The following is a 26,291-nucleotide window of genomic DNA, read 5'->3' as shown; positions in this document are numbered from 1 at the left end:
GTGAAATTCTAAATTTTGAAGTAAGAAAAGTGGTTTGAGGTTAGCAGAGTAAAGGTTATGACCCAACAGGACATCTAGATGTGTGCTAGAAATAGGCTCCCAGGCTGTTTTGAGTAATGAGTAGAAACTTAAGTCTCTTGGCTGTTGCAAAACAATAAATGACATACACATAAAGGTATCAAAACTTTTAGTCCAGAATTTGGTCTCAATTTAGACAGAGTGGTGTCTATCATGGGATACAAGCAAGCTATACCACATAATTTGATTCTGAACTTTGTGTGGCTACATGGCATGGAGTTAAATGTATTCTTACAGATCAGCTCGTTTGAAGAGGTGGCACCTCATGCTCTCGGACCAAAAGTACCAGCTTTGAACCAAAAGCCAGTTGCTCTTTCCCAGTTGCTTCTTTTCTAAAGCTATCACCTTACCATGGATCCTCCATCTTGTAGATTGTTGTAAATAGTAAAATAAAATATTGTCACCACCCAGAATCCAGAGAAACCCACTGCAGGGAGTAAAACAAACAAACCCCTCCCCTCCCCCCTCCCCCCAAAAAAACAACTATCACTTTGATCTTGATTCCTCTGTGTGGTAGACTCTGGTCAATAGTAAAATACCATCACCAGGCAGAATCCAGCAAAACCTACTACAAAGTAAGAATCCAGAAAGATCCTACAGTTGAGTCCAAAAAAGGTATTAGCTGTCAGTGCAGTAAAGATAAGTCAATATACAGTGGGCTGATTCTGAGTTGACAGGTGATACACAACACGTTTTGCCATGAAAGAGAAATGAAGGAATGGGAATGGCCGGCAGAGCCTAATAGCTTCTTTGCCAGAATACCTCACAACTTCCTTGTTGCTTTCATCAGTACACTCTCAGCATCCAGCATTTTTTAAGATCTCCCATTTTGGTCATTGTTCAAAGCTTTCAATACCATTTTTGCTGTTGCTGCCTGGGTTTTCTCTAGTTGTGGTGAGTGGGGGCTACTGTTTGTTGTGGCACATGAGCTATTCATACTGTTCATGGGGTTCTCAAGGCAAGAATACTGAAGTGGTTTGCCATTCGCTTCTCCAGTGGACCATGTTTTGTCAGAACTCTCCACCATGACCCATCCATCTTGGGTGGCCCTACCTGGCATGGCTCATAGTTTCATTGACTTAGACAATGAAACTATGGCCTGACAGCCTCTTCGTCCTGCAGCCCCACACAGGGCTCTACTTCTCCCACGGCCATAACAGCAGCGCAGACCCGGTGACCCGGAGGCCACCCGGGAGGTTGCGCATTCCCTGGAGGCGTAGACCTGGCGGGCGGTGGGTGCTCCACCCCCAGAAGCCTGTGGTTCTCAGGGCCCGCCCAGCAGACCCTGAAGGCGGACTGGTCTCCAACATCCCCGCGGTCGCCTCCAGGAGCAGCGGGAGTCTCACCGCGGGCAGAGCAGCGCAGCGCCGCTCCACGCCCGCCCGGGCCGGCACTATGCCGCCGCTGTACCCGAAGGTGAAGCCCAACCCGCTGCAGAAAGCGAACCTCTGCTCGCGCCTGTTCTTCTGGTGAGCGCTCCCCGGCCGTGATACGCAGTAGTCAAGGTGCCCTCCGCTCCTGCGCCTTTCGGAAACAAGTGTGGACCCTCCCAATGCTGTCCTGCTCCCCCTCTGCACCCTGGGAAGGCGCAGCACGACTGGTCAAGGAAGTGGGGAGCAGGGGTGGGGAGGGGACCCGGTGACCTGGTGGCGGAGATACAGCGTCTCCGTGCCTTGCCGCTGGCAGCCCCTCCAGAGCCAGAAAACAGGAAGCTGGAAGGCTGCCTAGGGGGAATCACAGCCCAGAGGGAAAATGCACTGAACACCCGCCTCTACTCTTACAGGCTTCCCCTGAACTGTTCAGGAATTCCCAGTTCTGAACTGAAGCGTCATACCCCCACCCTCTACCCCTGTCCCCAGCCCCAAGCAAGCAGCTTATGAACAGCTTCCTTTATCTAATTAGTGCCTTGGACTATGTTGTTGTTCAGTCGTTCAGTCCTGTCCAACTCTTTGCAACCCCATGATGGCAGCACTGCCTGCCGGTCTCTGTCCCTCACCGTCTCCGGAGTTTACCCAAGTTCATGTCCATTGCATCTGTGATGTCATCTATAAAACTCATTCTCTGACACCCACCTCTCTTGCCCTTAATCTTTCCCAGCATCAGACCCTTTTCCAGTGAGTCATCTGTTTGCATCAGATGACCAAAATACTGGAGTTTCAGCTTCAGCATCAGTCCTTCCAAAGAACATTCAGGGTTGATTTCCTTTCAGATTGACTGGTTTGATCTCCTTGCTGAGCAACGGACTCTCAGAAGTCTTCTCCAGCACCACAGTTCGAAGGCATAAGTTCTTCAGTGCTCCACCTTCTTTGCCATCTTTCAGTAATGTCCCCACCTTTTCCCACATGCCCTGTGCGACAGTGTGTTCCAGCTCCACTGGGTTGCCTCCGCCCCCATGTCTATGACCATGTATTTCTTTCCCTCTCCCTTTCTCACTGTGTGGCTCTCACTGTATGACCTGGTTCCTAGTTGTGGCAAATTTCACGTGGGTAAAAAAATGAAAGGTTTTTTAATTTAATGATTGGGAACACTATTCTTGAACACCTTTTGCTTTTGCCTGGGACACACAGTCAGGACTGGAGGATTTATTTGATCAGCCCCTTTCCTTATTGTGGATATCTCCACTTCCACCTTTGAGGATCACTCTGGGGATAGGGTCCCTGAAACCTGTGAGGTCTTTCCCAATCTCTAGCCTTCAGAGAAGCAGTGCGTGGTCTTGACGCAGGTGGTCCTGCCCAGGAATCATTTGGTCCTGAAACCACTGAAGGGTCCCTGAGCCCAGAGGAAACACACAGATGAAAAACAGCTCAGAGAGTTGCAGCTCTTAACTGAAGTGTTCCATGTGGTAGCTGGGCCACTGACTATGTGGTCCTGAACCTTTGGGCTTTAATCACACTTGGATGATTACTAGTTGTTTTATTTCTGGACCCTAACCCATTTATATTTCCCAAATTTCTAGTATTTCCTTCTTTTATGGGACAGCCCGGGGGACCTCCAGGGATTGGGAGCTCCTATGCTTGTTTTGATGGTGGTGTATTTAGTGTGTGTAGCTTCATCTCTTGGCCATTTGGTGGCCCTTAAGGAAAGAGGAGCCTAGAAGAAGGAATATGGGTGTGGTTACTGTAAATAATAATAAAGTAGGAAAAAATTCTTAACTTCAGGCAGGGCAAGGAACTTTCCAAACACCTTCTGTTTGTGAGTTTTCAAAATGTGTGTGCCTGGAAATGGGAAGGTGAGGACTTTTCATTGATTTGAGTAGGCACCCATTTCCAGTTTTCCTGCTGGAGGGAAAGGCACTATTACCTCTTATTTTATACTTGAAGGCACTGAAGCAGAGAGGTTGAGTAAGTCGCTTACCGCCACACAGCCAGTAAGTAATGGAGCAGGATCCCAAGTCAAGCAGTCTGGCTCTGAAGACGGTGTTCCTTGTATATGTAACTGATGTCACCAAATTGCTCTCCCGCCTTGTGCTGGGCTCTGAGCCCAGGCTAAGATTCCTTATCTTGGCTGAAGAGGTTGTTTTTCCACTCAGATTCCCACAGCCAATAACTAAATTGATGGTGAGACTGGAACAGCACAAATTTTATTCAATGATCAAAGAATGGAGAAGCGAGAGCTTAGTTTAAAAATCAACTTCTCAACACAATTTGGGTCAAGGTAAAAGCAAGGAAATTGAATCAAGCGAGGGAGGAATATTCATGACTTATCTGAGAACAAGGGTGTGGTTTGGACCTAAAATTGAGGCAATACTCATTTTTAGTCCTTGTGTGGGTTGTTGTCATGACCATTGTCAGCTGTCACGGCATGGGTGAGTATGCCATTTAGCATACTAATACATTACAGTGAATGCATAAATGAGGCTCAGGGTCTAGGGGAGGTTAGGTTTTTCCCCATTTTGGGCCTGAAATTGAAAGTTAGTCACACAGTTGTGGCCAACTCTTTGCGATCCCATGGAATGTAGCCCACCAGGTCCTCTGTCTGTGGAATCCCCAGGCAAGAGTACTGCAGTGGGTTGCCATTTCCTTCTCCAATTTTGGGCCTAGCTAGTTCTAACTGGAGAAGGCAATGGCAACCCACTCCAGTACTCTTGCCTGGAGAATTCCATGGGTGGAGGAGCCTGGTAGGCTGCAGTCCATGGGGTTGCTAAGAGTCGGACATGACTGAGCGACTTCACTTTCACTTCACTTTCATGCATTGGAGAAGGAAATGGCAACCCACTCCAGTGTTCTTGCCTGGAGAATCCCAGGGATGGGGGATCCTGGTGGGCTGCCATCTATGGGGTCGCACAGAATCGGACACGACTGAAGTGACTTAGCAGCAGCAGTAACAGTTCTAACCAGTTTTTATTTTCTCTGTAACTTCCTCCTTTGAGCTGGAGACTCAGACAAAAGCAGGAAGTGCAAGTGAAAGAGTTAGTCACTCAGCTGTGTCCAACTCTTTGTGACCCCACGGACTGTAGCCTACCAGGCTCTTCTCTCCATGGGATTCTCCAGGCAAGAATACTAGAGTGGATAGCTAAAATAAATATGATTGTCACCTGCCTGAAATCCCAATTTCTCACACCTGGGTAAAGACCAGATAAAACGAATGATGCAGTTGCGGATACACAGACCAAAGAGCAGGAGAAGGAGAATAATTGTAAGGGGTCCTAAGAATGGCAGAAACCCAGGAAGCTGAGATTGCCCTTTTGATAATGTCTCAAGTTTGTTCAGTCAGGGCCCTTCTTGTTCTGAGTATTTGATCAAGTGACTTTCTCTTCATTGAATTTTTATTGGAGTATAGTAGATTTCCAATGTTGTGTTAGTTTCTGCTGTACAGCAAGGTGAATCTGTTATACATATGCATGTATACATACATATACACACTATTTTTTAGGTTCTTTTCCTATGTAGGCCATTACAGAGTATAGAATAGAGTTCTCTGTGCTGTACAAGTAGTTCCTACTTAGTTATATGTTTTATATGTTATAGTGTGTATATGTCAATCCCAGTGTCCCAATTTATCCCTCCTCTCACCCCCTGGTAACCATAGGTTTTTTTTTTTTTTTTTTTTCCCTACATCTGTGACTCTAAGTCTATTTTTTAAAGAGTTCATTTATAGCCTTTACTTACATTCCACATATAAGCGATATCATATGATATTCGTCCTTCTCTGTCTGCAAGCAGCCTTCTCTAACAGTCAGGTTGCATGTATTTGACCACTCATGTTAACATAGAAACAACAGGAAATAGTTGCAAGGGCAGAAACTCCTCCTTGATCAGCCAGCAAGTAAACAGGAGCTATGCAGTGGTCAAGTGTCATGTGGACCAGAAGCCCAGAGAAGATGTCATCTTTCTAAAGTTAGAGCTGGGTTCTTTAGTTGCCCAGGCCAATGTTCAGGTGCTTTTATTTAAAATAATGTTGGCTTTATAAATTGCTTCTCGTGCTAGGCTCACCAAGGATGCTACAAGGGCGACAACTCCTTCCATTACCAGTCCAGTCCAGCTGCCTCCTGACTAGATGAATGGCTCCATTTAGATGGGAGGTGGGGTGAGTGTAATTAAAATCTGAATGTGACCTGGATCGGGCTGTGCACCTTATATAGCCCAGTATCCACTAGTAGAGTTATCTTGGAGACAGTTAATGGCCCAACGTGGGTGGTCCTTGCCCCAGGGGCCTCGGGGCCCCTCAGGGGTGCACTGTCTTTGGGTTTTCTTGAGTCATGTTTAGACTAATGGTGGTGCCCTTCCATCCAGGATACTGCCTCTATAGACCAGACCCCTCCAGGTCTGGTATGATCCTGTTCCCAGAGCCCTTGGGCATGGTCTGTATCTAGAGTCAGCCATGCCTGGAGGTGGAGGGCTCGTCAGAAAGATTGGTTGGGCCCCAAGAAAACAGTGATTTGACTAACATATACACCTTTGCTGGGGTGGGGTGGCAATGGGTGTAACCTTGATATCCCTGAGCAGAAGCATGGGTGTAAAGGAACTGAACTGTAGGTTGGTGATGTTGTCAGCTGTTAGTGGAGTTTCCTGGAAGTATAGGGGGTATATTTATTCTCTGACCGAGACTGAAGGTGGCAGACCCCACTGCTGCTGCTGCTAAGTCGCTTCAGTCGTGTCCGACTCTGTGCGACCCCATAGGGAGCAGCCCACCAGGCTCCCCCGTCCCTGGGATTCTCCAGGCAAGAACACTGGAGTGGGTTACCATTTCCTTCTCCAATGCATGAAAGTGAAAAGTGAAAGTGAAGTCACTCAGTCGTGTCTGACTCCTAGCGACCCCATGGACTGCAGCCTACCAGGCTCCTCTGTCCATGGGATTCTCCAGGCAAGAGTACTGGAGTGGGGTGCCATTGCCTTCTCCGGGCAGACCCCACAGTCAGTAAAATTTCAGCCCTTATGAAAGTCTCATGTTACATTTGAAAAGAAATTAATCTGCCAGGAAGTGATAATGAAACGTGAAACCTGAGTTCTATTCACAGAGCCAAAGAATGAATTCCGGGAACTCAGAAACACACAGGCAAAGTTTATTTTAGAAGACAGAGATACAAAGTCCTCAGCATAGACACTGAGAGGGGGTGAAGAGCCCCCAAAAGGCAAGGATTATAGTAGTTTTATATCTTTAGTAGTATTGACCTGTACATTTTTGGTTGACTCATGACTTTAATATACGCCATTTTTGACCAATTAATTTAAACGTCACAATGTCCAGTTTGTCAATTTTATGGCTTTCTTGGATCCCCCAGTTTCTCAGTTTCTCTAGACATTGCAACGCCATCCCTCGACCCTTTCTCAAGACCCCAGACCATAATTTAGGGACCAAATGTATGTTTTAAGAGCTAATGGTCTTCTTGGAGTTAGGGTTGTTTTTTTTTTTTCCCCCCTTGATAAACTGGACAGCAGTTAATGATTGTCTTGTCCTGGGTCTGAATGCTTTATGACCTTCCAGACCAGGGAGGCATTCCTCTGAATGACTGGAAATTGGAACAAAGAGTGAGATGCCTACTTGAGAAGAGAAAAATTGAATTAAAAAAGGAATTAAAAATTGAAATTAAAAGAAGTCTTACACTGTCTAGCAATTTCTGCTTTAATTATAGGGAGGATGATAAGAAAAATCAACATATGAAGTTTAGTTGGAAAGATGTTACTTATCTTTAGGACATCTTCAGAAGGTCAGGGTCAGAAAGAGGCTTATGTGAGGGGAGTCTGACAGGGCTGTAAGGAGGTCAGGGTCCAGAGCCTGTTGGACTCAGTGTATTGTATTGTAACGTGATCCCCTGCAAAATTTCGTTTGTGTTATTAGTTGAACTAAGGAGGTCTTGGGTCGTGCTTCCCTGGTGGCTCAGAGGTTAAAGCATCTGTCTACAATGCGGGAGACCTGGGTTTGATCCCTGACTTGGGAAGATTCCCTGGAGAAGAAAATGGCAACCCACTCCAGTATTCTTGCCTGGAGAATCACATGGACAGAGGCTAAAGTCCACGGGGTTGCAAAGAGTTGGACATGACTGAGCGACTTCACTTTCATTTTCAAGGAGGTCTTGACACCACAAGCTTGCATCTTATGTGAATATGACTGGAGGCATTCTTGAGTCTGGTGGGCTTCCCTGGTGGCTCAGTGGTAAAGAATCCACCTGCCATTGCAGGAGACACAGGTTCGATCCCTGAGCCAAGAAGATCCTCTGGAGGAGGAAATGGCAATCCACTCCAGTATCCTTGCCTGGGAAATCTCATGGACAGAGGAGCCTGGAAGGCCGCAATCCATGGGACCACAAAACCCGTCAGACACGATTTAGCCACTAAACAACAACAGCAAAATCCTTAAGTCTGATACAGTTCAGAAAATTTAAGTGCTTGGTAGTACAGGAACGCATCTAAAGCCTTATCCACAATGGCCATTCAGCTCTATTCTGTGCTCCCGAACCAAGGGAACTGTATTTTGATTTCTAAATGTATTTTTCTTAATAATTAAAGTAGATGTACAATGTATGTTCAGTAGAACACAAACAGGGTATTTTAGTTAAGTTATATTGTGTGTAAGCCAGAGTGACTTGCTGCTAAGTCACTTCAGTCGTGTCTGACTCTGTGCGACCCCATAGACAGCAGGCCACCAGGCTCCCCCATCCCTGGGATTCTCCAGGCAAGATCACTGGAGTGGGTTGCCATTTCCTTCTCCAATGCATGAAAGTGAAAAGTGAAAGTGAAGTCACTCAGTCATGTCTGACCCTCAGCGACCCCATGGACTGCAGTCTTCCAGGCTCCTCCGTCCATGGGATTTTCCAGGCAAGAGTACTGGAGTGGGGTGCCATTGCCTTCTCCACCAGAGTGACTTACCGACACCCTAATATGTGTGTTTATATGTTTGTAAGCATATGTCTAATTTTCTCCCTACCTCTTTATATATTTAAAATGTAGTTTTTTTAAAAGCAATATCCATGAATGTAGGATAATAATTAGACAAAGATGTGTAATTTCTATATATGTCACTTTCCTTTTAATTTTTAACAGGTGGCTAAACCCCTTGTTTAAAATTGGTCACAAACGGAAATTAGAAGCAAATGATATGTACTCAGTGCTTCCAGAAGATCGCTCCCAGCACCTCGGAGAAGAGCTGCAAGGGTGAGCACAGGCAGGAGGGAGAAGGGGAGGGAGAGTGAGAATTTCCACGTGTGGCTAAAGGTGTGGCCAGAGCTTTGCCTTCCTCTGGGGTCTTCTGAGCCTCCTTCACTGACACTGAACCCTCAGCTCTTCACACTGACCTCAGGCTTAGCCCACTTTGGAGGTTGGGGGAGCCTGTGTTCCCTGTGTGAGTGGACGTGGAGGGAGCCCACAGCCATGGCCCTGGAGACCTAGCTCTGTCCCAAGAGGTGGGGTCCCTGGAGGACAGTGTCTGCCCTTCTGAGCTGCTCATGACCTGTGAGTTCAGCAAAGCTTAGCAGGAACTTGTTTCTAGAATCTGGGACTTTTCTCTGAAGACCTGGTCTGGTGCTTTTCCTGGTGCTTCAGTGTCTGCACCGCTCATCTTTCAGGAGCCCTGCGAGCAGTTAGCCAGCATCTATGGGCAGCCACGGAGCGCCCTGTAGTGAAGGCTTGTCCTCTGCTCTGTCCCTCCCCTGTTTTCCTGCGGCAGGGCTGTTCCTCACTGTGCTTTGTCTCTCTTCGCAGGTACTGGGATCAAGAAGTGTTGAGAGCCCAGAAAGATGCATGGGAGCCTTCTTTAATGAAAACAATCGTAAAGTGTTACGGGAAATCCTATTTAGTTTTGGGAATGTTAACATTTCTTGAGGTAAAAGCTTTTCCATACAGTGCTTTGCATTTCAGTGTATGCGAGTCAGTCCTCAGATGGATGGACTGAGGCGGGGAGAGGACAGTGGTTTAAGGTCCAAGAGTAAATCTCATCTAGGAATCATGATGTAGATCAGCGGTTGCATTTCTCTTTAGAACAGACAGGTGCTTAAAAGACTTGACCTCTGGGGATTACTATTTTTCTTTTAATGATTAACACATAGTGTAATGGAAAGATAGCACTGGAAAGGAAAGATATTTTATACCATGTTAGGATTTTCTTGGTGCTCAGTATAAATGCTGAGTGATCCTGGACCAAAAGAATATCTTACAACCTCAGGGAATATGTGTCCTGTGGTTTGGAGGAAGTAAACTTCAGAGGTCAGAGATGAGAAGATGGCAACAAATGTAACAGATTCCAAAACAAAGGCCAGAAGCAGAGTTTTAATAAAGCATTCGGACAGTAATTTGAAGTAGAGGATTTATGTGGCAACAATAGAACTATGTTCAGCAACATGGAACTGAACATTATTTTTCATACAAAGTTAAAAGCACATTATATTTCTTTCCTGACCACTTGCCCACTCCCCATCTCTTTGAGAGAGACAAGCTTCATCATAATTATTTCATCTGATTGATGACTGTCATTTATAACTTTATTGCTGCTTCTGTCTCGGATATTCCTTTGGAAAAGGTGTATGGATTCATTACATATTCTAATGTATTGCCTATAGATTGTAAGATAAAGTCAAACACATATCTTCTGATACTTTTTTAAATTGACCTGTCCTTATACTTAGAAATGTCTCTTAATAGTAAGCTTCCCTGGTGCTCAGAAGAATCTGCCTGCAATGCAGGAGATCCATGTTCAGTCCCTGGGTCAGGAAGATACCCTGGAGAAGGAAATGGCAACCCACTCCAGTATTTTTTCCTGAAGAATTCCATGAACAGAGGATCCCGGCATGCTCCAGTTCAGGGGATCGCAAAGAGTTGAACACGACTGAGCAACTATTACTCACTCAAACTTGGAGTCGAGTCCAGAATAATGTAAGACATTTTACAGGTGCTCAGCAAGTAATTGTTGACTTTTCCAGGTCACATCTGATAAATGCTTTCTAAGAAAGGATCATCCTGTTCCTGTGGAACAGAACCTGGGGCCTTGCATCTGGGCTGGAGCTGCCAGAGCATCCAAGAGCTCTTCCCTGGGGTGTCCCTGGCACACCCTTCCCTAGGGTGCCCCCTCCCCATAGGCCAGGTCATCCAGGCCAGACCCCTACATGGGAGGAGCTTCACCTTCACCATGAATTCTGTGCACCCTCCATGCTGGTTTCCGTCCTGGCTGTGGGGGTGGTTTGCTGGTTGAAGGGGGATCCTGGTAGCCTGGCATTGGCAGAGGGTGGAGGAGGGGATGTGCAGGGAAAACTAAAGACAGAAAGCTATGAACTCAGTAACCTCCATGACCCTGAAGATCCTGGGTCAAGATCCCCCAGAGGACAGTCCACCTGGGGACACAGTGCCATCAGCCCCCTGTTCTGGCTGAGCCTGCTGGGGGTCTGCTGCAGGCCCCCCTGGGTGGCTCGTGCTCTCTGTGGTCCCTTAGCACTGCCTTAGGGACACGGGCTGCGTGTGAGTGTGTGAGGGCAGGAGGGATGGAAGATGCAGCTGCTGTAAAAGGGGTGTTTTAGGTGGAGAAGGTGGTGAGCTGTCCTCAGTCCATCGTGTTGGGGGTGAGGTGGGTGGGCCAGGTGGTTTACAGGTGGGTGGCATGGCTCTTGTTTAAAGGCTGTGCTGTGCTGAAGGGCACTGCAGGCAGTGGGCAGCTGGGCAGGTGAAGTCCACCCCACACAACTGGAAAGAGAGAGAATCTGTCAGCTCCCAGGTGACTGGATGGTCCTGGGGGATGGAATTCTCGTTGATGATAGAAGTAGATTGGGCATTGTGCCAGAGGGTGGGACAGGTATATGGGGCAGGGTGCCGCCTTTGAGAGGGCACTGACCACCTCGGTACTGCAGTGCCTTGTGAAGAGCAGGGGGTGGGAGAGGGAGCAGGAGCCCATCAGGCTGCCCCAGCCCTTCTTTGTCCTGTGTGCAGCTGTCTCAGTCATGGAATTTCCACATAGTCACAGTAAGTCTGTTTGAAATACACAGTTGGCATGCTGGTGTGGCCTGTTTGTACAGGACTTCCTGACCTCACACAGCAGCGCTCTCATGAATTCTGTTTATCAGGAAACCCTGGGGCCTTGGTGTCTGCCTGTGGCTCATGCCAGGTGCCTGGTTGGATGAGTGGTCTCCAGGTTTAATGTCTGATCATATCCTGGAGCAGGTCTTTCTCTGCTGTCCCTGGTTCTCTAGTTTCTCTTTGTTATGGATGCTAAAGAAGCTTAAAGTCAAGTGGGTCTCAAAGCATAGCCCATGTGGCTGGGTTTGAACTGAGCTGCTGGTTTTTCTTGCTGTCCTGGGCTGTTGGCTCCTTGGGTGGGGTCGCTAAGCCTTGGATGGATTCCATCCTAATATGAGCTTTGGTTCTTGGCTACGGCAGCTCATGGGAGAAGCAGACTTAGAGGGAGAGGCTGCAGGATCTAGAGTTCTTCCTGAGAGCGAATCTGCCCCACTGTGGTGCTGGGAGTGTTGGTTTCAAAGTTGTCCAGCCCCTGGAATACATCCTACTGAAAGTGAAAGTGTTAGTTGCTCAGTCGTGTCCGACTCTTTACTACCCCATGGACTGTAGCCTGCCAGGCTCCTCTGCCCATGGAATTCTCCAGGCAAGAATACTGGAGTGGGTTGCTTCTCCAGGGGATCTTCTTTTTTTTTTTTTTAATTTAATTTTATTTTTAAACTTTACATAATTGTATTAGTTTTGCCAAATATCAAAATGAATCCGTCACAGGTATACATGTGTTCCCTATCCTGAACCCTCCTCCCTCCTCCCTCCCCATACCATCCCTCTTGACCCAGGTGTCAAACCCAGGTTTCCTGAATTAGAGGCAGACTGTTTACCATCTGAGCCACCTGAGGGTCCATAAAGGTCCCTAGGGGCTGCATAAGGTGCAAGTGATAGAGCTCCAGCCTCTCTTTTAGGAGACTGGATTTGGGTGGTCATGGTGGAGAAGTGGGGAGTAGAGGACCTTGAATGTAGGGGCTCATCTGTGTAGTAGTACTACTGGCACTAGTAGCAGTACTACTTAGTTAAATAACTGATTTTATGAAGCAACTTCCCATGTTGTGATCTATCTGTACTGCTTGTTGGTCTTTGTATTTTAGACAGTGGAAAATGTAAACTCAACCCAGAAGTCTGTAAAACACAAACGTGTTTCCTTGCTGACCTCCAGCCCTCTTTCAATTCCTTGGGTGCACAGCATGCCCCGTGGATCATCCATGGTCCCAAGCAGTGTGCTCCTTCCACCCACAGCACGAGTAGGGCCTCCCAGGTACTCCTGGCGGCACCAGTGGGAAAAAACAGGATGACGCCAGTCCAGGGTAAAGCTTTTAGGTTTCAGGATTTTGAGATTCGAAAACCTCTGTCCTATGAGAAGTGAGGAGTATCTCTACTCCTCAGAGAAACAAGTACCTGGCTGTGGAGCACTTGCCGATCACCCCTAATGAGAACAGAACAGCCAGAGAGCTCCCAGCACCCCGGCCCCTGTGTGCACCTCCACGGGTACTGAGGGTGGAGAGAACAGGTCTCTGCCTGCCTGGGGCCCTCAGGGTGGAGAGGAGGAGCCTGAAGCCTCTGCCTGGGCCTGAGTCACAGAGACCACCTCCCCAGGTCATCAGCAGTTCTCTCTGAGAGGTGAGGTCTCTACCTGCTGGTGTGTAAGTGGGGTGACCTCAGAGAGCCAGAGTGGGTTCACCCAGTCCCTTCCTCTGAGAGGGGAGGAGTGGCTGGGAGTTATGTCCTCTTCCCAGGACCCTAAAAAGTGGCTTGGTCTTGTCTGGCCACTTGGCCTTTGTCTGAGGCCACTTTTACTGATGGTCTCTGGTCCAGGTGGAGGTTGGGAAGCATATGTTTGTGTAAATCTTCACTTTGGAGCTCAGCTGATGGGCAGGAAGTAAACAGAATCCTCTGTGTCCCACAGTGGGCTTTATGCCTCAACTCACAGCTGGTTCCCCAGGAGCTGAGTGGTCTTTGCATTTATTTCCCAATCCTTTCTTCCATGTGTCCCTTACTTTGCTCAACCCAGGAGGCTGAGGAGTGGCTGCTGGTGGCAAAGATACTGTGGGCCGAGAGCAACCACTGAGGACCACACAGCAAGGGAGAGGAGGAGGGGGCCTTGAGCCAAGTGGACGGGGACCTGCAGAGCAGACCTGCTGTGCGCCCTGCTGGTTCCTGAAAGCATAGTGTTAGCCCTTCGGTGTCAGTAATACCCACCATGATAACCTTGAATTACAAATGAGGGTGATGCTTTTCAATCCATTTTCTTTTCTTTTTCTAAGTATATGTAAGTTTTTATTGCAAAATTAAAAGAATTTTTTTAATTGACGTATGATTGGCTTACAAAGTTTTATTAGTTTCTGGTATACATCATTAGTGATTTAATATTTGATATAGTACATAGTAATTTTAGTTACCAACTGTCACCATAAAATCTTCAGTTCAGTTCAGTCGCTCAGTTGTGTCCGACTTTTTGCGACCCCATGAACTGCAGCATGTGAGGCCTCCCTGTCTATCACCAACTCCCAGAGTTCACCCAAACTCATGTCCATCAAGTCGGTGATGCCATCCAGCCATCTCATCCTCTGTCATCCCCTTCTCCTCCTGCCCCCAATCCCTCCCAGCATCAGTCTTTTCCAATGAGTCAACCCTTCGCATGAGGTGGCCAAAGTACTGGAGTTTCAGCTTCAGCATCAGTACTTCCAAAGAACACCTAGGACTGATCTCCTTCACAATGGACTGGTTGGATCTCCTTGCAGTCCAAGGGACTCTCTAGAGTCTTCTCCAACACCACAGTTCAAAAGCATCAATTATTCAGCACTCAGCTTTCTTCACAGTCCAACTCTCACATCCATACATGACTACTGGCAAAACCATAGCCTTGACTAGATGGACCTTTGTTGTCTCTGCTTTTTAATATGCCTTCTAAGTTGGACATAACCTTCTTTCCAAATAAGCATCTTTTAATTTCATGGCTGCAGTCACCATCTGCAGTGATTTTGGAGCCCCCCAAAAATAAAATCTGACACTGTTTCCACTGTTTCCCCAACTATTTCCCATGAAGTGATGGGACCAGATGCCATGATCTTTGTCTGAATGTTGAGCTTTAAGCAAACTTTTTCACTCTCCTCTTTAACTTTCATCAAGACGCTCTTTAGTTGTTCTTCATTTTCTGCCATAAGGGTTATGTCATCTGCATATCTGAGGTTATTGATGTTTCTCCCGGAAATCTTGATTTCAGCTTGTGCTTCGTCCAGCCCAGCATTTCTCATGATGTACTCTGCATAAAAGTTAAATAAGCAGGATGACAATATATAGCCTTGACGTTCTCCTTTTCCTATTTGGAAACAGTCTGTTCTTCCATGTCCAGTTATAACTGTTGCTTCCTGACCTGTGTATGGGTTTCTCAAGAGACAGGTCAGGTGGTCTGGTATTCCCATCTCTTTCAGAATTTTCCACAGTTTGTTGTTAATTGTGCTTGCATGTCTCTTTCCCCCCATCATCTATTCTCTTTGTCCAATGTCTAAGCCCAATTCTCAATATCAACATAATTATTCATTTGTTGTAGCTTATAAAGTGACTTCTGAAAGCAATCTAATATTTTTTATTTTCTTTTGGAGTTCATACTGTGTTCATTTGGGTGTATCACGCAGAGAATGTGTTTTTAAATTATTTTGTTTCAAATCACTTTTGATAGTTCTTTTTTGTATGGCTCTGCAAACCAACAGAATGGGTGTATATATTTAGGTACTTTTATATAATTTTACTGTAAAATTTTAGGAATTGCTTTTTAAAAATTTAGTAATTTTATAATCATAATTCTGTATAATGTTTTCATGATTCCAAAATCAAGAAAAGGTTACTTAAAGAAGTCTGATATCATTGTTATCTCTATTCTAATTCTCCTTCTCCTTTTAGAGATAACTTTCCAGGCTAATTTTGACTCATCTTTTTATTAATGTTTCTTAAATATAGTTTTTTTCTGAACATTTTATTTTTCCAACTGTGCAGAATGAACATTTTCAATTTTAATACTGTAATCTCTGGACTTTTCTGGAAGCATGAAATGTGCAATGGAACTCTGGTAAAAAGTCTTTGTGATCATTGTAATTCCTTGTAATTCCTGCAGATTAGGTCTGCAGCCATTCCAGGCTCAGATGCCATGACAGTGTGAGAGTGGAGGTTAGCAGATACATGCGGTTAGTTTCCGCATCCAGAATCTACAGGGAGAACCTTCTCCACCCTAATCAGTTGAACCTAAACCAGTTTCTGGAGGCTGGGTCTTGGGTGTCAGAGTACACCAATCCCCTCCCAGGTGATGCTAAGGTGTGGTCAGGATGAAGACCAGTGTGTAAGAGACGAGTGAAGGCTAGTATGTCTGGAATCCTGATGGTTATGATTTCCGCAGGTTCACTGCTTTTCCTCCTTATCTTTGGATTTTTCTCAACTGTACCTTTTGTCACCTTTCACCCAGTTCTAAAGATTCTGTCTATTGGTTTTTTCCTACAGGCCCATTCTTTTCTGCTTATATGTCTCAGTCAAGCATTTGGTAAAACTTTGATAGCTTGTTTCTATTTTTGTGTTTTTGTCCCCATGAATGAGATATGGGGAAGTTGTGTGAGGAATGTTTCAAGTACATTAAGGTGGAGAAGGAATTCTACCCACTCAGAAGTTTTAGCATCTAAGCTAACCCTGCAAGAAGTTACCCTAAGAAGCAAAAGGTGGGGCCCAATGTCAGGTGCTTTCATGAGGCTGAATACCAAGGACTCTACCAATAAATGTCTATCTCGAGCTTCCTTGGCAGTTTACTGGTTAAGACTCCATGTCCCCAGTGCAGATGCCAGGGTTTTTTTTTTTTTTTTTTTTTAAACTATTTATTTAAATTGGAGACTAACTACTTTACAATATTGTGGTGGTTTTGCCAAACATCGACATGAATCAGCTGTGGGTGTACATGTGTTCCCCCATCCAGAACCCCCCTCCTACCCCTCCTATCTGCCTCCCTACCCCATCACTCTAGCTTGTCCAGAGCACCAGCTTTGAGTGCTCTGCTTCATGCATCAAACTTGCACTGGTCATCTGTTTTACATATGGTAATATATATGTTTCAATGCTATGCTCTCATATCGTCCTGCCCTCTCCTTCTCCCACATAGTCCAAAAGTCTCTTCTTTACATCTGTATATCTTTTGCTGTCTTGCATATAGGGTTGTTGTTACTGTCTTTCTAAATTCCATATATATGCATTAATATACTGTACTGGTATTTCTCTTTCTGACTTACTTCATTCTGTATAATAGGCTCCAGTTTCATCCACCTCATTAGAACTGACACAAACACATTCTTTTTTATAGCTGAGTAATATTCCGTTGTGTATATATACCACAACTTCCTTATCCATTCATCTGCCAATAGACATCTAGGTTGCTTCCATGTCTAGCTATTGTAAACAGTGCTGTAATGCACATTGGAGGTACATGTGTCTCTTCCAATTCTGGCTTCCTCAGTGTATATACACAGCAGTGGTATTGGTGGGTCATATGGCAATTCTATTTCCAGTTTTTTGTAAGGAATCTCCACACTATTTTCCATAGTAGATGCCAAGGTTTTTGATCCCTGGTCAGGGAACTAAGATTCTGCATGCCACATTGTATGCCCCAAATAAAAAAGTCTGCCTCAGAGACTCAGACTCTCAGATAATCCTGCATAATGGATGTGGTGGTATTAAATTCAGTTCTTTTAAAGATCCTTTATGATTTCAGATTTGTGAAGAATTCCTGTGAGAGAATAAAACTATATGCTCAATTGGTTTGTGGAAAGAATATAAATGTGGTTATAGATTGATGTCAAAGGGGAAGGGTTTAAAGGGGCAGTGTTTGACCTTGTTCCTGCCTATCAAGGGGATGCTACCCTGCGTCTGAGGTCAGGGGCGGCAGCCAAGAGTGCCAGGCTGCGACAGCGCAGGAGCAGCCGAGAGGAGCTACCCCATGCACGAGGCCAGGGGTGGCGGCTGGGAGGAGCAACCCCCCGACCAAGGAGCAGCGGCTGCATGGGCACAGGAGGGCCTAGAGGAGCTATTCCATGTTCAAGGTCAGGAGGGGCAGTGGTCAGGAGATACCCCTCGTCCAAGGTAAGGAGCAGTGGCTGCACTTTACTGGAGCAGCTGTGAAGAGATATCCCACGTCCAAGATAAGGGAAACCCAAGTAAGATGGTAGGTGTTGCAAGAGGGCATCAGAGGGCAGACACACTGAAACCATAATCACAGAAAACTAGTCAATCTAATTACACAGCCTTGTCTAACTCAATGAAACTAAACCATGCCCATGGGGCCACCCAAGACGGGCAGGTCATGGTGGAGAGGTCTGACAGAATGTGGTCCACTGGAGAAGGGAATGGCAAACCACTTCAGTATTCTTGCCTTGAGAACCCCATGAACAGTATGAAAAGGCAAAATGATAGGATACTGAAAGAGGACCTCCCCAGGTCAGTAGGTGCCCAATATACTACTGGAGATCAGTGGAGAAATAATTGCAGAAAGAATGAAGGGTTGGAGCCAAAGCAAAAATCATAACTTATTGTGGATGTGACTGGTGATAGAAGCAAGATCCAATGCTGTAAAGAGCAATATTGCATAGAAACCTGGAATGTTAGGTCCATGAATCAAGGCAAATTGGAAGTGGTCAAACAGGGGATGGCAAGAGTGAACATTGACATTCTAGGAATCAGCGAACTAAAATGGACTGGAATGGGTGAACTTAACTCAGATGACCATTATATCTACTACTGTGGGCAGGAATCCCTCAGAAGAAATGGAGTAGCCATCATGGTCAACAAAAGAATCTGAAATGCAGTACTTGGATGCAGTCTCAAAAATGACAGAATGATCTCTGTTCATTTCCAAGGCAAACCATTCAATATCACAATAATCCAAGTCTATGCCCCAACCATAATGCTGAAGAAGCTGAAGTTGAACGGTTCTACGAAGACCAACAAGACCTTTTAGAATTAACATCCAAAAAAGATGTCCTTTTCATTATAGGGGACTGGAATGCAAAAGTAGGAAGTCAAAAAACACCTGGAATAACAGGCAAATTTGGCCTTGGAATAAGGAATGAAGCAGGGCAAAGACTAATACAGTTTTGCCAAGAAAATGCACTGGTCATAGAAAACACTCTCTTCCAAAAACACAAGAGAAGACTCTACACATGGACATCATCAGATGGTCAACATGGAAATCAGATTGATTATATTCTTTGCAGCCAAAGATGGAGAAGCTCTATAGAGTCACCAAAAACAAGACTGGGAGCTGACTGTTGCTCAGATCATGAACTCCTTATTGCCAAATTCAGACTTATATTGAAGAAAGTAGGCAAAACCACAAGACCATACAGGTATGACCTAAATCAAATCCCTTATGATTATACAGTGGAAGTGAGAAATAGATTTAAGGGCCTAGATCTGATAGACAGAAAAATATGGACAGAGGTTCGTGACATTGTACAAGAGACAGTGATCAAGACCATCCCCATGGAAAAATAATGCGAAAAAGCAAAATGGCTGTCTGAGGAGGCCTTACAAATAGCTGTGAAAAGAAGAGAAGTGAAAAGCAAAGGAGAAAAGGAAAGATATAAGCATTTGAGTGCAGAGTTCCAAAGAATAGCAAGAGGAGATAAGAAAGACTTCCTCAGCTATCAATGCAAAGAAATAGAGGCAAACAACAGAATGGGAAAGACTAGAGATCTCTTCAAGAAAATTAGAGATACCAAGGGAACATTTCATGCAAAGATGGGCTCGATAAAGGACAGAAATGGTATGGACCTAACAGAAGTAGAAGATATTAAGAAGAGGTGGCAGGAATACACAGAAGAACTGTACAAAAAAGATCTTCATGACCAAGATAAGCACTATGGTGTGATCACTGACCTAGAGCCAGACATCCTGGAATGTGAAGTCAAGTGGGACTTAGAAAGCATCACTACAAACAAAGCTAGTGGAGGTGATGGAATTCCAGTTGAGCTATTTCAAATCCTAAAAGATGATGCTGTGAAAGTGCTGCACTCAATATGCCAGCAAATTTGGAAAACTCAGCAGTGGCCATAGGACTGGAAAAGGTCAGTTTTCCTTCCAATACCAAAGAAAGGCAATGCCAAAGAATGCTCAAACTACCTCACAATTGCACTCATCTCACATGCTCGTAAAGTAATGCTCAAAATTCTTCAAGCCAGGCTTAAGCAATACATGAACAATGAACTTCCAGATGTTCAAGCTGGTTTTAGAAAAGGCAGAGGAACCAAAGATCAAATGGCCAACATCCGCTGGATCATGAAAAAAGCAAGAGATTTCAAGTAAAACATCTATTTCTGCTTTATTGACTATGCCAAAGCCTTTGACTGTGTGGATCACAATAAACTGTGGAGAATTCTGAAAGAGATGGGAATACCAGACCACCTGACCTACCTCTTGAGAAACCTATATGCCGGTCAGAAAGTAACAGAACTGGACATGGAACAATAGACTGGCTCCAAATAGGAAAAGGAGTATGTCAAGGTTGTATATTGTCACCCTGCTTATTTACCTTATATGCAGAGTGCATCATGAGAAACACTGGGCTGGAAGAAGCACAAGCTGTAATCAAGATTGCCAGAATTATCAATAACCTCAGATATGCAGATGACACCACCCTTATGGCAGAAAGTGAAGAGGAACTCAAAAGCCTCTTGATGAAAGTGAAAGAGGAGAGTGAAAAAGTTGGCTTAAAGCTCAACATTCAGAAAACGAAGATCATGGCATCTGGTCCCATCGCTTCATGGGAAATAGATGGGGAAACAGTGGAAACAGTGTCAGACTTTATTTTGGGGGGCTCCAAAATCACTGCAGATTCTGACTGCAGCCATGAAATTAAAAGACTCTTACTCCTTGGGAGAAAAGTTATGAGCAACCTAGATAGCATATTGAAAAGCAGAGACATTACTTTGCCAACAAAGGCCCATCTAGTCAAGGCTATGGTTTTTCCAGTGTTCATGTATGGATGTGAGAGTTGGACTGTGAAGAAAGCTGAGCACTGAAGAATTGATGCTTTTGAACTGTGGTGTTGGAGAAGAGTCTTGAGAGTCCCTTGGACTGCAAGGAGATCCAATCAGTCTGTTCTGAAGGAGATCAGCCCTGGGATTTCTTTGTGGGGAATGATGCTAAAGCTGAAACTCCAGTACTTTGGCCACCTCACGCAAAGAGTTTGCTCATTGGAAAAGACACTGATGCTGGGCAGGATTGGTGGCAGGAGGAGAAAGGGATGACAGAGGATGAGAAACCTGGATGGCATCACTGACTCGATGGACGTGCATCTGAATGAACTCCAGGAGTTGGTGATGGACAGGGAGGCCTGGCGTGCTGCAATTCATGGGGTCGCAAAGAGTCAGACACGACTTAGCAACTGAACTGAACTACTTATCAAGAACATTTTAATTTGGTTAGTTTCATGGTTGACAGAATAAGTCAATGGCACCCCACTCCAGTACTCTTGCATGGAAAATCCCATGGACAGAGGAGCCTGGTAGGCTGCAGTCTTTGGGGTCGCTAAGAATCAGACATGACTGAGCGACTTCACTTTCATTTTTCACTTTCATGCATTTGAGAAGGAAATGGCAACCCACTCCAGTGTTCTTCTCTGGAGAATCCCAGCCAGCCTGGTGGGCTGCCATCTATCGGGTCGGACAAAGTTGGACATGACTGAAGCGACTTAGCAGCAGCTGCAGCGTGGTTGATAATAAATATTTTCTCAGTTGTTTTCTCTTTTATTAGTTGAAGGTGAGAATCGGGAATGTGCAGGTGAGAGAATTCCTTGGTGGTGTGTGCTCACACCTGTGTACACGTGGTGGGGTTAGGTTCTGGGAATGCTGCCACCAATGTCTGTGTCCCCAGCCACAGGCGCTCCTTGCCTCTCTGAGGGACTCTCCAAGACAAACAGAGTCTTCTGAAATTGGACTTTTCCTTGGGATTCACCCCACTATTTGATTTGGAGATAATACTTGGAACGGAGCATTGAGCATATGTAGGAGCTAATCTTCTGGTAGTCGGAAAATCTTTTGCCTGATTTGCCTCAGCCAGTTTTACCAAATGCCAGAAATGGAAATATTCACAGATTACAAATGCCTCTGATAGCTGTCCTGTTAAATGACTCTTTGTCTCTAACCTTTCCTTGTGTGTGGAGGAGACGGATTTACTCAGTTTACCTTTGAGGGCTGTAATCACTTCTGCCCTATGTGTTCTGGAAGCTTGCAAGAGTCGTATTTAATATGTGTATTCTTATTCTCTATATGTACTTTGGGGTTTTGTTTTCACAGTTTTGTGTTATTTACTATTTTGCTTTCTATTTTTTTTTTTTTTGAGAGAAATTACTGGAAAATTGTTCTTTGTTTGCTGTTACTTTTCATATGGAGTATAATATCAATTTTCTGTTTTCAATAGTTGCAACTTATGCCAGAATGGAAATTCCTTGTATGTTATACTTTTCATCACTTTTCTGAATTACCATGACTGCTCCTTGTTAGAGGAAAACTTGTGCATTTGTACTCAGTATCTCAGTTGTGTCTGATTCCTTGTGATCCCAAGGACTATAGCCTGTCAGGCTCCTCTTTCCATGGGATTCTCCAGGCAAGAATACTGGAGTGGGTTGCCATTTCCTCCTCTAGAGGATCTCCCCAACTTAGGGATCAAACCTGCATCTCCTGTGTCTCCTGCATTGAGATGAATTCCTTATCATTGAGCCATTGGAGGAAGTCCCAAAATAGTGCTTAAGAATAACAAATGACTTTCCTCCCAAATTATATCAGATCAAAGTAACAGGTCATGACTGAAAACCTTTATTATCTTTTGAAAATTTCTATTCCAAAGAAAGAAAAATCGTTATCAGGAAAAAAAAAAAAAAAAGAATTGGCAGATAAGTTTAAGATATGGGCCCTAAACTGGCATTAAACCTTAATGAGGCTTTTTATAAACTTTTTAAAAAATATTTATTTATTTGTCTGTGCTGGGTCTTAGTTGCCACATGTGGGATCTAGTTCCCCGACCAGGGATCTAACCCTGGTCTGTTGCATTGGGAGTGTGGAATCTTAGCCACCGGACCACCAGGGAAGTCCCACAACTGGGTTATTAAATATTGTTTATCAGTGAAGAAAAAAACCAGATATGTTTAGGTGGTAGTGATCTGCCTTTATTTACTTTTTTTTGCTGGATTTGTTGCACTTAACCATATTCTCTTTGGTGAGTGATGTTACTTATTTCTCCTGTAATTACAAGGATGTTAGGCTCAAATGGAGAGCTGAGTAAAAGGCAACAGTGATTCCCAAAAAGAATCATAAATTTCAGGAAATTTGGGGATGGCAGATATTCCTGCTGGGCTTCTGGTGGTTTGTGGCTGCAGCACTGGACTGCCCTTGGCGACACCTGGGCTGGGACTGCCCAGGTGTACAGTTTGACATTTTTGCTTATCTGTGTGGCCTCCCCATTTCCATATCAGGAAACTCTATAAACAGTGTGTTTGACAATCTGCTGTATGAGGGACTCTTCCAAGAGGTCTCTATGCCTCTTGGGATGGATGACAGGAGACAGTGGAAATGTATCAGAACTGATTGTTTTGCTGCTGTCTGATCATCTTACTTATACTTCTTCAGCTAAATAGTGTTCTCTTTATTCTCTATAGTAGATGAAAATTTCCCTGCCTTCATGGAAGGAGAGGCAGTTGGTGCAGCCTGTGAACGTGTGTGTGTGCATGTGTGTGTGCATGTGTGTAGAACAAGACAGGAATACTGAGGTTTAATGAGACATCCATATGAGGCATGGGGACATCTTTTGATAAATATCCTGATCAGGCACTAGTTGGCTAAGAAAATGCTTAGTTTTTTTTGTTGTTTGGTGTTATGGATTCCCCTTCCCTTCCTCTTGTATGTGGCTTCCTCAGCTTCAGACAGTTAGAAGAGAGCTCTCAAAGCAAACCTGTCAGTTGCTTATCCTGTCTGTGTTAGTAAGGTGGGATTGCCAAAAAGAAAAAGCCCTGTTCCTGAAAGACTTTCCAACTTTTAACATTTTGTCTTTTATGAAGTTTGTATAGGAAATGATGTTGAGGCTGGAGATGTTTACGTTAGGTGAGTGGTTTTCATTCATTGAGTGGTTTTCCTTGATGGTAAAGGAAGGGAACCTGGGGAAAAGGAGACCTTCAAGGGGTGACTAGAGAGAGGAAGTAAGTTGTGGGGTGAAGTGGCTGTTTGGCAGGGTAGGTAGGTGTTGCTGTTTCTTTGCCTTTTTCTTTGAGAAAGAAACTTGCTTCCTTAAGTCTTACTCAGAGTGGAAGCCTCAGTGCACCTTGTGTCAATTGGTTTAGCCTTGGGGAAGGGAGGATTGGGAACATTTCTTCCAAACCACTTGCAGTGGATGGTGGATGGAGAACTACGGAAGACATCATTTTTTAGCTTGGTCTCCACCATGTTTAATTTTTTACTCCAAGGAACATTCTGACTTCTAGAGGGTAGAGATATAGTGAGGCAGTGCTCTCAGGAGCTGAGAGCCTGCAGAGCTGCCAAGACTGATTTCTTTGTGGTCTTCCAACTGAAGCTGGTTTCCTTTCTCTTAATCTACAGACATGTGGAGTTTGGGATGGAAAGGAGTGGGTGTTTGTGCCAGGCTATCAGTTCATAAAGATTCCTGAAGAAGGTGATGAAAGTGTGTCTCCCGTATGTGAACCAGGTTGACTTTCTCTTGGGCTGGGTCATTGAGAGGACAGGGGACAGGGGCAGGCTGCCAGCAGGCTAATTCATATGGAAGCAGATTTCTTCCTCTTCTTCTGCCACCTTTTTCTTTATTCATCTTAAGGCTCACTTGTATTGTGCCAAATGACTTCTAAAGCACTGGTTGTGATATTTATACTGAGTATCCACAGTGTATTAGGCATAAAGTACTAAGGCTTTACTATCTTTTAATGTAAAATTTTGCCGTAAGGTTAAACTGTTGCCTGCTTGTCTTATAGGAGATAGTGGATCTGCATATTTTTCTTTTAAATTAGCCATGAATGTAGCATTTTGTCAAAATGTATTTTTAACCTGCTAATGCTAAAAGTAAATCTTGTATTAAGAAAAACTGACATTTCTAATTAAGCCTTTTTTTCCTTTTAGGAAGGCACCAGAGTCGTTCAGCCCATATTTTTGGGGAAAATGATTAGTTACGTTGAAAACTACGATCCCACCGATTCTGCCGCTTTGCATGAAGCCTGCGGCTACGCGGCAGGGCTGAGCGCCTGTGTGCTCCTGTGGGCCGTTCTGCACCACTTGTGCTTCTACCACATGCAGCGCGTGGGGATGAGGCTGAGAGTAGCCGTGTGCCATATGATCTACCGCAAGGTGAGTGTCGCTCGGTACCATGTGTGTACCTCTCCTGAAGCATCAGGGACATTTAGGGAAGGTCAGGATTGGGGAGGAGGAGAAAGGGATGACAGAGATAGAAACTGGATGGCATACTGACTCGATGGAACGTGCAGTCTGAATGAACTCCAGGAGTTGGGTGATGGACAGGGAGGCCTGGCGTGCTGCAATTCATGGGGTCCAAAGAGTCGACAGCGACTTAGCAACTGAACTGAACTAACTTATATCAAGAACATTTTTAATTTGGTTAGTTTCATGGTTGACAGAATAAGTCAATGGCACCCACTCCAGTATCTTGCATGGAAAATCCCATGGACAGGGAGCCTGGTAGGCTGCAGTCTTTGGGGTCCGCTAAGATACAGACATGACTGAGCGACTTCACTTTCATTTTTCACTTCACATGCATTTGAGAAGGAAATGGCAACCCACTCCAGTGTTCTTCTGGAGAATCCCAGCCAGCCTGGTGGGCTGCCATCTATCGGGTCGGACAAAGTTGGACAGATGAAGCGACTTAGCAGCAGCTGCAGCGTGGTTGATAATAATATTTTCTCAGTTGTTTTCTCTTTATTAGTTGAAGGTGAGAATCGGGAATGTGCAGGTGAGAGAAATTCTTGGTGGTGTGTGCTCACACCTGTGTACACGTGTGGGGTTAGTCTGGGAATGCTGCCACCATTCTGTGTCCCCGCCACAGGCGTCCTTGCCTCTCTGAGGGACTCTCCAAGACAAACAGAGTCTTCTGAAATTGGACTTTTCCTTGGGATTCACCCAACTATTTGATTTGGAGATAATACTTGGAACGGAGCATTGAGCATATGTAGGACACTAATCTTCTGGTAGTCGGAAAATCTTTTGCCTGTTTGCCTCAGCCAGTTTTACCAAATGCAGAAATGGAAATATTCACAGATTACAAATGCTCTGATTAGCTGTCCTGTTAAATGACTCTTTTCTCTAACCTTTCCTTGTGTGTGGAGGAGACGGATTTACTCAGTTTACCTTTGAGGGCTGTAATCACTTCTGCCTCTATGTGTTCTGGAAGCTTGCAAGAGTCGTATTTAATATGTGTATTCTTATTCTCTATATGTACTTTGGGGTTTTGTTTCACAGTTTTTGTTATTTACTATTTGCTTTCTATTTTTTTTTTTTTGAGAGAAAATTACTGGAAAATTGTTCTTTGGTTTGCTGTTACTTTTCATATGGAGTATAATATCAATTTTCTGTTTTCAATAGTTGCAACTTATGCAGAATGGAAATTCCTTGTATGTTATACTTTTAATCACTTTCTGATATACCATGACTGCTCCTTGTTAGAGGAAAACTTGTGGCATTTGTACTCAGTATCTCAGTTGTGTCTGATTCCTTGTGATCCCAAGGACTTAGCCTCAGGCTCCTCTTTCCA

General features: G+C 44.7%; 1 protein-coding gene across 1 annotated transcript; it reads left to right on the top strand.

Annotated features, from left to right (window-relative positions):
- The first annotated feature begins 967 nt into the window (after positions 1-967).
- Positions 968-25,604, top strand: LOC112445693 (ATP-binding cassette subfamily C member 4-like). The gene is made up of 5 exons (XM_059884477.1): positions 968-1,547; positions 8,559-8,669; positions 9,216-9,336; positions 24,650-24,895; positions 25,587-25,604. Exons 1-5 carry the CDS (start codon positions 1,165-1,167, stop codon positions 25,602-25,604), a joined length of 879 nt encoding a protein of 292 aa, XP_059740460.1. The 5' UTR covers positions 968-1,164.
- Positions 25,605-26,291: the final 687 nt, after the last annotated feature.

Source organism: Bos taurus, unplaced genomic scaffold, assembly GCF_002263795.3.
Source record: "Bos taurus isolate L1 Dominette 01449 registration number 42190680 breed Hereford unplaced genomic scaffold, ARS-UCD2.0 Leftover_ScbfJmS_264, whole genome shotgun sequence".
Taxonomy (NCBI): domain Eukaryota; kingdom Metazoa; phylum Chordata; class Mammalia; order Artiodactyla; family Bovidae; genus Bos; species Bos taurus.
The sequence above is the reverse complement of the archived record's forward strand: the minus strand, read 5'-3'. Positions and strand labels throughout refer to the sequence as shown.